The sequence below is a fragment of the Aphelocoma coerulescens genome, chromosome 4, assembly GCF_041296385.1.
Source record: "Aphelocoma coerulescens isolate FSJ_1873_10779 chromosome 4, UR_Acoe_1.0, whole genome shotgun sequence".
NCBI lineage: Eukaryota > Metazoa > Chordata > Aves > Passeriformes > Corvidae > Aphelocoma > Aphelocoma coerulescens.
In genome coordinates this window covers 73,598,377-73,608,754 of record NC_091017.1, presented here as the reverse complement: position 1 = coordinate 73,608,754, position 10,378 = coordinate 73,598,377, and the positions used below count along the sequence as shown (strand labels likewise).

The following is a 10,378-nucleotide window of genomic DNA, read 5'->3' as shown; positions in this document are numbered from 1 at the left end:
GGCCGGTACCTCCCCTCCGCGGCGGTGGTACCGCCCGGCCCCGCCCCCCCCGCGCCCTGGACGGCGTGGTGCTGCCCGTGGCGCGGCGCTTCCAAGGGGAGAGCGGGATCAGCTGTCGGCCGGGAAGGAGTTGCTCGTTCGCCATGAGGCCGCCCAAAGTGGTGCCGTGGCGGCGGCTGGTCGGGGTGTCCTTCGGGATGTACACGGCCGAGGAGATCAGGTGAGGGTCCATGTGTACGCATCCGGAGCTGTGCGGGTGCTGCTGGGCACTACGAGTCCCAGAGTGCCTCGCGGCAGGGCGCCGCGGAGCTGCGGCAGGCTGTGGCGCGCGGCATGCTGGGACATGTGGTCCGGCTGGGCCGGGGCCCAGACGTCGGGATGGCGGCAGCCGAGTTTTATACAAGCTCTCGCACCGCTGGAGGGGACACACAGGCAAAATTACGTGATTTCTTAGTAGCACGGATAAAGATGTAAAAGAAATATTTGCTGTGGTAGGAATGATTTTGCTTTGCTCAGATGATGAAATCATTGGTACACAAATTCCCGTTGCATCCGCAAAATGTTTTCAGGAAGATGTTTTCATCAGTTAAAAAGATCACACAGATACTAAATGCCCGTTTTAGTTGTACCGCTCAAGTGCGTGTCATGTTGTTGTTTGCTGCCGTTGATTTTTACTCATCCCTTTCACCTTAAGGAAACTGAGTGTAAAACCCATAACAAACCCTCAGTACCTGGATAATGTGGGGAATCCGGCTGTAAATGGACTGTACGACTTGGCCTTGGGACCTCCGGACTCCAAAGAAGTGTGTGCGACTTGCATGCAGAACTTCAGCAACTGCCCCGGACACTTTGGCCATATAGAACTGCCTCTGACTGTCTACAACCCCCTGTTCTTCGATGTATGTACACGTAGCGATTACTGGTAAAGGGGGTGGTGCCCGAGCTGTCATGTAGTTGCAGTCCTTGAAAATAATAAAGGTGCCAAGATCTGTTTTTCTTTTAAGTGTAGTAACAGCAAATGTAGTAGAAAAGGTTTGTTGTGTCATGATAGTTCAATACAAAATAGACCTTCTGAAAAATAAGGGCTTCATTGTAACTATTATTTTACTCAATATTGGTAGACAGGTGAGGGGGGAATATTCGACATAAGGTGTGTGACTGGCTGTAGGATGTCATGCTTTAATTAAATGGATGGCACAGTAGAAATTATCATTTTCTCTAACAAACTACTGCACATAAACAGCTGTCTATTCATCCAGTTTATAAGAAACCTGAGCTGGGATGAATTTTCTCCTGAGGTGCTGATCTCACCATTTACAATAGCAGCCTTCTGCACAGGCTGCTAATTGAGAGTCAAAATCTCACTTTCAAGTGTCTAAAGTTAGATGAGGTACCCACTTCTAGCCTTGTTCCAGCTTTAACTCAAATACCTGCATTGATCAAGGATTAAAATCCTGCAGCAGTAATTCCCAGCCTTCAGGCCACGGGGGCTGTGCGCAGCTGGAGGGAGAGAGAGCTGTGTTAAATAATCACACACAGCTGTGTTAAATAGTAAAACCCACTGATAATTTCCCAGACCTTGAGGAGATGTGATTGTATGAAGGATTGAGACCAGAATGTTTCATTTTGCTAGCGTGGGGGTTTGGGTTCCCCATTGTCCCGTGTGGGATGAGCTGTTAGAAGCTGTAGTCACCGTGCTGTGTAAGAGCAGCCTTGGTCCCAGAGATGCTGTAGATACCACAGGTGTTTCATGTATCTGTTACGTGCAGAGAGTTTATCTACAGACCATGCTTTGCATATGAGTTTGGTTGAAAGAAATTTTTTTTCAAGCATATTCTTTATGATTAAAATTACCGTTAGTCTAATTTCCCTATTATAGTAGCACTTTCTTTAAGTACAAACAATTGTATTTATTACTTACTGTGCAAGCTAGTAAATCTGCCAGCATAACATTTTTTTCCTCTTTTCTTTCCAGAAATTATACCTTTTAATCCGAGGATCTTGTCTGAATTGTCACATGCTGACATGTCCTCGAGCCGTGGTTCACTTACTGCTAAGTCAGCTGAAGGTGCTAGAGAAAGGGTTGCTTCACGCTGTCTATGACCTTGAAATCATTCTGAACAGGGCAAGTACTGTCTATTGCTCCATCTCTTTTGGAGTTCATAGTCTCATAACTATAAAGCTATGCCAGTTTCTTTTCTTCTGTTCCTTTTAGTTTGTAGAGCAATGTGCAGATGCAACAGGCTCAGAAATTGAAGAGGAGTTAAATCGCCATGTCCAAGAAATGTTGCAAAGCTCTCAAATAAGAGATCGGTGTTCTAATGTAAGTACAGTCAGTGCTTCTCCTGAGATCTTGGGCTTTATCCTCTTAACAATGTGCAGAACAAAGCCAGTCTTTGACTGTGTAGGTGCTGGATTTTGTCCAGGAGTTCTGACCTCTGTTATGTTTAGAGGGCTTTTTGAGGGAAATGTCTGAAATTAAACTTAAAAAGGATTTTATTTCCCATTTGTATAACTGTTGAGTTTCTGGGAAATAGGGAAATGTCTGTGTAGGGAAATGTTTTGATGGTGTAAATAGCATATAAAAATCTGGTATTTCTGTCAGTACTTCACCTACAGATGTTGATACTTACCTGTATGATGCTCTGGCTGTTTTGAGTTGCAGAACACATTTTGAGAACTCCTGCATCCAGCAAACTTTTGCAGAATTAATAACAGTGACATTTTTAGAAAAACTTGTGTAATTGCATTCTAATTTCCATTTAAATGTAGTTTAATATGTATGGTTAGTAAAGTCAAATATGAATGAAGAAGATGTTTAAAAATGTAACATCATCGAGCAGATTTGTTTATAAGCCAGTTTTAATTCCTTGATCACTTGTTCAAAAGCTAAGCTTAAGGACTTTGTAAGTCATACATTCATAAGCTGTAAAAAGAAGTGATTTTTGTCATTCTTATACCTTCTTAAATCATCATTAGAAAAAAACTTTAAATTCCAGTACTGACTTTTGAAAAATAAGGACTTTATGGAATAAATTGAAAAAGGAGGGTGGAAAGGAGGGATGTATGTCTCCAGCAAATGGGTAGATGATGAAAGAACACTACAGATCAAAGCATGAATTAATCAGTACATGGATGTGTGTGCATTGGTACTAATAATGTTCATGTTGATAATTAATGTTAATTGTATAATGCTTAGTGAATTCTTTGCGTAAGATGTTTTATTTTTATTATTTTCATATTTTTAAGGTTGTTGTTTTTTTTTTTCCTTCATCAGGTCAAAAATGTGTGTGAGTGTAGAAATAAACTGATAGCACAGTTCTGGAAAGCGCACATGGGTTCAAAGAAATGCCCAAACTGCAAGTAAGTTTAAGTCCCTGAGGAAGTAAATAGCTGGTTTCTAGTTAAATACAGTATTTCTATTAACTTGTATCTGCCTGTCCTGTTTGGTTTTCTTTTTTCCTTTAAGATCCAGGAGATCACTGGTGAGAAAGGAGCACAACAGCAAGCTGACAGTAACCTATCCTTCTACAGTGTACCATAAGTCAGGAGAGGAAGGCATTCTGGATGAAATAGCAGGTAAAATATTTGTCTTCTACTCAAATATGTTGGCACTTCTCCCCTGCACTTAAGGGGCAGAGATTCCTAGCACTGAATGTGCACTTGGGACTCATTTATAAAAAATACTGATTGTAACTAAACCAGTAAGCTTTAGGAGTCAGAGAGAAACCAGTTCCATTAAATTTCTATTTTAGAGCCTGCTGTGCTTTGCAGCTTCAATTGTCTCTGTGTCAGGAAAAGAAGCACAACAGCATAATCTATGTCAGCTTTAGGGTGGTTTTGGGGCAATTCATTTTTGGCAGGTAGTTGATTTTCTGCTGGATTTTTTAAACAGAGCAACTAGAGATAAGATTAATTAGGAGAAAGATAACCAACTTCAGAAAGAAAATGACGTGAATTTTCTCTTACAGAGTAAAAGACAGAAAGAAAAGTAGGTGGCGCTTTCCAGGATTAATTAATCTATTGATTTAATCAATTTAAACCTCCTTTTTCCTCTTGCATCCTTGATCCTTTACACATGAGACAGAATTGAAGCAGATTTTTGTGTGTTATTTAGCCCTTAGAAAAGGCTTCCATGGAGAGTTTATTTTGTTTGCTACTCTGTGATTTAAATACTCAATTAAATCTCTGGAGCTGTGGCTGAAGAAGCAAAATGGGAAGTATTCTATATTCTGAAATGGGATGGACCACACAGTTAGGTACATTCTGCGTAGCCTGTGCATGGTTAAGTCCCAAAAGGGGGTGCCTTTAACCTTGGCATTGATGCATTTCTGTTTAAGGGATGGAAAGTTCTTCTAGGTGAATGGAGAATTGAACTTCTGCATTTCTGGACCTTAGCCAGAAAAAGAAGAGGAAACTGTGTGAGGTCATGGGAGAATTGCTTTTCATCAAGTTGTGTATTCTGGGACTCACGGGGCTGGCCTGCAAGAGAAGTGGAAATTGAAATCTAAAATCTCTGGCTTTGTTTTTAAAATAATCGATCTTTTTGCTTTTCAGTAGCAAAACCATGTGTTTTCCTTCCTCTCCAAAGCAGAGGTAGCCCAGACTCTGAATTATAATAGGGAGGGATTGCTGGCTGGTGCTATTGTCTCCTCCAGTTGAGTATTTCATGGGAACCTTGATATCTCACTGAAATACCTGAACCCTACTGAAAGGTTCCCCAGCTGCAGGCTGACTCTTGATTTGTGTTTTGGTCAGGGGATGAGATCATTTGAAGAAAGGTTCCAGCTCACTATAAATAAAGCATAAACTTCAGATGCTAAAATGGAGTCTTATTTCTGTTACTTATATTCATATTCACTAGTCACAGAAATGGTTTCTTTCTGTAGTTAATTTCATATTCCCAAAGCAAACATTTAAGTGATAATTTTGATGTAGATGTCAGCCAGTATATTTTGTACGTATTTCCATTCCTTCTCTGAGCTGGAAGCACTTACCCCTATAAGCAAAAAAAAAAACCCTTTCACAATAATCTCTTGAGGGTTTGGGGTTTTGGGTTTTTTTGTGGTTTTGTTTGGGTTTTTATTAAATATTTTATTTTTATTTTCTTTTTTACTTTTCAGGTATTGATGAAAGCCAGTTAGGGAAGAGAGGATACCTGACACCAATGACTGCCAAGGAATACATCCTGGCTCTGTGGAAGAATGAAGGTAATGGTTGTGAAGAGCAACATCACTTTGTTTTCTGTACCTTTTAGTGGATGAAGCCAGTAACTATTCCAGTATGAACTCCTTGTCAGATTTTTGTCTTTTGCCTTAAGGACTCCTGGCTGAAAGGTAGGTTTTGTGACAGGAGGAGTGGCAGGCAGTGAATGCAGAGACCTGGATTCAATTAACACTTTGATCAGTTATTTTTAAGTTGTGGCTCCCCACAAATCACAACTGTTGTTTGCAAAGATTTTGATTTTCCTGTGGTGCTGCACCTCACAGTTACCCTAGTTAAAGCCTGAGAATGGATTTATCAGCCTCTTTTTTGAGTTGCCTGTTCTCTGAATCTGTCTGCGGTTGCCAGGAGAAAACAAAACAGTTTTGTGATACAGTTGTAGTTAGTAGCTGGAAACTTTCTTCCTCTTGCTTTGCTTTTTCTTCTCTCTATAAACTATATTTCTGTCCAGAGTTGTTTCTAAAATACATGACTGAAAAGAGGGCGTCAGTTTTTTCTAAAGTATGTCTAAATGCTTTTATTTTAAACAAGCTCAATAGTGTTTAATTTAGCAGATTCTTTTGACTTGGTTGACCAAGTGCATCTGGGGGTTTGGATTCCCAAACAGTAGCAGTGAGAATGAGTTTATATTTTCATTGTATCTTTTTAGGTTTCTTTCTGCATTATCTCTTCCCTGGGATGGATCCCCATGAAAGTTCAGGATTCAGTCCAGACATGTTTTTTTTAGATCTACTTGTGGTTCCACCTTCAAGGTAAAATTTATCCCCCCATGATTTTGTAGAAATCACAGGGTTTAGTGCATCCTTTGCAAGAGTTGGAGATCTAAACTCCTATAGCACAGACACTGGTCTGCTGAAGTGTCAGTGGAGTGTTAAAATAATAAAAATCACAGTAGTAATTGGTGATAAGTTCTACTGTAACTTCCAGATAAGATTGTTAGAAGACTGAAATACTAATTATGGAAAAAATATATTTTAGTGTTAGTATTTTAAATTATTACAGAATATTATAAGTGTACAGTACTGATAAAATTTCATGTTAAGGATCATTCCTCTTTTATAACTATCCCAGTAGAATATAGGAATTTTTAAATGCCTACTGTTAGTTTGTTTGGATTAGTGTCCATGCACTGCAGATTTAGCTTAGAATGTTTTGAGGTTTATCATGTTGCTTTTGAGTGGCTTTAATCTTCTAAAGTAATTTTGATGTGCTGTAGGTATCGTCCCGTGAATCGCGTTGGAGACCGCCTGTTCACAAATGGGCAGACTGTGAACTTGCAGGCTGTGATGAAAGATGCCCAGTTAATACGGAAGCTCTTGGTTTTCATGGCAAAAGAGCAGTGTCATCCAATAAAAATTGCAGAAGAAATCCAAACAGTAAGAGTTGCTGGTTGTCTTATTCTTTGCTTTTTTTGGATGTGTGGGTCGAGTTCAGGTAGGCTCCTGCTTAAGCTGTGCCAGTAACAATTTTTGACTGAGCTGTTGGAGCATCTGCTGGTGGAGATGTTCTCCATTCTCCATAGCTTTCTTCCCCCACCCCGACCCTTTTCTACCTGGTACAAAGGAAAAAAACATTTTGCTCAGATTCTCTTAGTCGTGGTTTTTGGTATTAGATTGCTGTACATGAGACATAACAGGCTCCTGTTTCCAGAGAATTAAATCTGTACAGCACAGACAGCTCACAGTAAAACTTTGCCAGCATCTCATCACATGAAAAGAAGGGAAAAAAGCCACTTTAGCTTCTAAGCCTAGTGGAGCCAGTTGTGATTGTGTTTCTTTTTTGACAATTGATGTCTAAGTAGAACCCAAAATTTCACAAATAACATTAATTAGTAATAACGCTTGTCTGCTTTTGACAGTTCACATAGTTATATAGTGTAAATAATAATGTATGTCAGCTTTCCTCACATTCCTTGTTTGTTCAAAAGTTATATATCATTGAGAGGTCTTTGACACTGGACTCAGTTTCAGCTGAACTTGATTTACATCTTAAGTGTAAAAGATCTTGGAAACATTTTTAGTTACTCAGAAAGTAGCCACTAGATGGAGATAGGTTCATAAAACGTTTGACAGGAAGTTAATGAGTTTTGGATGTGACTGCTGTAGCAGCTTTTAGACTGAAAACGAAGGGGGATGTAGGTGGTAAAAACTCTTGGATTTACATTATTTTTATCTAAGAACAGGATTTTCTAGTTACAGTGATTCCTAACTTGGACTGACTACCAGTGCAAAATAATGGTGAATGTTTCATTTGCTATGTTTAATACTGTAATTAATACTATAATTTCAGCCTAGTAAATAGAAGATATTTTTTGTTAAGTCCAAGTTTCTAATTTCTGTTTCTGTAGGAGACAGGAGGGGATAGTGAACCTCTGGACCGTTCTGTGCTGACAACGATTCCTGGACAGAGCATTGCAGATAAGCTGTACAACGCTTGGATACGTCTGCAGAGCCATGTCAACATTGTGTTTGATAGTGACATGGACAAGCTGATAACAGAAAAATACCCTGGTATTCGTCAGGTGGGTAGGAAGTGGAGTCTTATACAGTTAAAAAAGAGAAGCTGATGGAGTCAGAAAAAAGTGAACTATTTGTGGTTAGTAGGTGGTCATTTTCACGACACTCATCATTGCAAGAATCCATCTGGTTTTCCATACTTTCAGGTTTTAATTGTTACCTTCTGTTTCCAAAGCTGCTGGAGAAGAAGGAAGGGCTGTTCCGCAAGCACATGATGGGGAAGCGTGTGGATTTTGCTGCTCGATCCGTCATTTGCCCCGATATGTACATCGGGACCAACGAGATTGGCATCCCTATGGTGAGCATAAATAAAGGACTGTGTCTTTCTGGTGCAGCTCAGGGCTGAACTACACTGCTGACACTTGGTAACAGTTTAAAATGTGGAGAGTTTCTGACTCGTCTGAACTCCTTCCTGCCCAGTGTTAATAAGGAAAGAGCAGTGAAGAGTGGGAAATGCTTACTGTTACAGAGCAAGAACACCACATCTGAGAAAGGGGATTTAAAAAAAGAAAAAGCTGTATGTGCTTTATGGGATTAGGAATTGGTGCAGACTTTAAAAGCAGATCCTGTTTCTCCTATGGTCTTTGTACAAGGTACTTTTGAGGTATTGCAGCATTAAGAGAAGGCCACGATAATGTCACCAACTTCATCCATCATTAAGGATTTTTAACCACATAGAGATGACACCAAGCCTGAATTTGAGCTTTTCATTATCATCATCATCTTTGAAGAAAATAATGAACCTGGTGATAATGTGCTTTTTCTCTCTATTTGTTGGCTTGTTTGCAGAATTTAAATCTGTGCTTGCTTTCTTTAATTGCTAATTGAGTTTTATACTGCAGTAGAAAATATTAAAAAGGACGTTGTTTCTATTCTTATTGTAGAGGATTTTAAAACAGAAATGTATTTATTTGGCATTAGAGTAGACTGAGGAGGAGATGCATTCAAGAGCTTAAAGTAATTTGTGTTTGCATTGTATGAGTTAACATTTGATGCTGTTTTATCAGTGACTTTTTTTACAGTTTGAAGCCAAAATTGAACAACATGTTGTTCCTCTCCTGTTTTCCCTCCTGTCTAGGTATTTGCTACCAAACTGACTTACCCTCAGCCAGTCACTCCCTGGAATGTCAAAGAGCTGAGGCAGGCTGTCATCAATGGCCCCAAGGTCCACCCTGGGGCCTCCATGGTCATTAACGAGGACGGCTCTCGCACAGTGCTGAGTGCCACCAGCCTGACCCAGCGCGAGGCCATCGCCAAGCAGCTCCTCACCCCCTCCTCAGGGGCACCCCAGACAGGGCTGAAGATTGTGAGTATTGGCAGAGCCCTCATCCATCTCTGGTTGGGGACGTAGGAAGTTAAATGTGATACTTTTTCAAATTCTAAATCCCATTTTTCCATACTGGATTTTACTTTCTTCTAATATGCAGTGTGTGTCATTCAGCATGCCAAGATCCCAGAGTATTCTTAGTGGTGGCTTTGGCAGTGCTGGCTTAGCAGTTGGGCTCCATGATCTCAGGGGTCTTTTCCAACCTAATTGGTTCTGCGTCAGTTGTTTCTTCTCTTATCTCCTCTAGCTTAATCAACCTTTGAAACTTCTTAACTGTATCTCCATCCCTTGCAAAAGTTGAAAACTTACTATTTAGCTGCTAGGGCAAAAGTTTTGGTGTTTAATAATGTTTTCACATTATGTATTACCCTCTCACAAAGGCTTAGCAGAGATTTGAAATTTAAGTTTGAGTATTTCTGTGATGTCAGTTCTTTCAGAACCTGTCTCAGAGTTAAACATAACAATATTTAGATTGTATAAACAATTTACCATACTCCTGTTGGTAATCACTTAAGTGGATATTTGGATGTTACAAACAGAAAAATTACAATGAGACTGTTTTGAGAGCCTGTTCTAGGTAAGGATATATTGTGTTGTACTCAAATTAAGTTACTGAAACTGAAATTAAGAGATTCCCAGTGTCTGCTTTAGCTTAAGGTTATATTACTACCTTAGTCTAGGGTGTCCAGGAGTGGGTGTATTGTGGGAGGTATCAATTCAGCCCAGTGGGCTTTGGATGAAGAGCTTATTGATTTGATCACTGTGGGTTGGGGGAGTTAATGGGAGGTTTGTTGTTTGGTGAAGAGCAGAGGGCGTTCAGGGGCAAGCAGTCTTGATTCTCTCTGAGTTTTGCACAGAACATGAACACCAGAAAGAAGATGTTTTGGATGTGTGTGTATTTAAAGATAAATTAGTCCTTTCTGAGGCATGGCAATGCCTTGTAGGCAGCAACCAAATCTCTTTTGCAGGTGTGTCGGCACATTAAGAATGGGGATGTGCTGTTACTGAACCGCCAGCCCACGCTTCACAGACCTTCCATCCAAGCTCACCGGGCCCGAATCCTGCCTGGGGAGAAAGTGCTGAGGCTTCACTATGCCAACTGCAAGGCTTACAATGCTGACTTCGATGGGGATGAAATGAACGCCCATTTCCCGCAGAGCGAGCTGGGCAGAGCAGAAGCCTACACCTTAGCCTTCACTGATGAGCAGTACCTCGTGCCAAAGGCAAGTAAAACTGCCAGATAAATTTATTCCTATGAAATCACTCTGGTTTGTTTATTTTGTCTAATGAGAAGTGAGGTAATTTTTTAACA

At 40.3% G+C, this 10,378-nt stretch overlaps 1 protein-coding gene across 2 annotated transcripts in view; it reads left to right on the top strand.

Annotated features, from left to right (window-relative positions):
• The first annotated feature begins 64 nt into the window (after positions 1 to 64).
• POLR1A (RNA polymerase I subunit A) overlaps positions 65 to 10,378 on the top strand; it is a 30,045-nt gene continuing 19,731 nt past the window's right edge. Inside the window, exons 1-13 of one of the 2 annotated variants that reach the window (XM_069014679.1) lie at positions 65 to 220; positions 695 to 899; positions 1,976 to 2,125; positions 2,216 to 2,323; positions 3,278 to 3,363; positions 3,470 to 3,579; positions 5,124 to 5,210; positions 5,873 to 5,975; positions 6,440 to 6,599; positions 7,571 to 7,744; positions 7,915 to 8,037; positions 8,818 to 9,045; positions 10,035 to 10,289. In XM_069014679.1, coding sequence (XP_068870780.1) covers positions 144 to 220; positions 695 to 899; positions 1,976 to 2,125; positions 2,216 to 2,323; positions 3,278 to 3,363; positions 3,470 to 3,579; positions 5,124 to 5,210; positions 5,873 to 5,975; positions 6,440 to 6,599; positions 7,571 to 7,744; positions 7,915 to 8,037; positions 8,818 to 9,045; positions 10,035 to 10,289 — 1,866 coding nt within the window. In that variant the 5' untranslated portion in view covers positions 65 to 143. Of the gene's footprint in view, positions 221 to 694; positions 900 to 1,593; positions 1,702 to 1,975; positions 2,126 to 2,215; positions 2,324 to 3,277; positions 3,364 to 3,469; positions 3,580 to 5,123; positions 5,211 to 5,872; positions 5,976 to 6,439; positions 6,600 to 7,570; positions 7,745 to 7,914; positions 8,038 to 8,817; positions 9,046 to 10,034; positions 10,290 to 10,378 lie in introns of those variants that run through there. The other variant, XM_069014680.1, reaches the window with a different exon arrangement.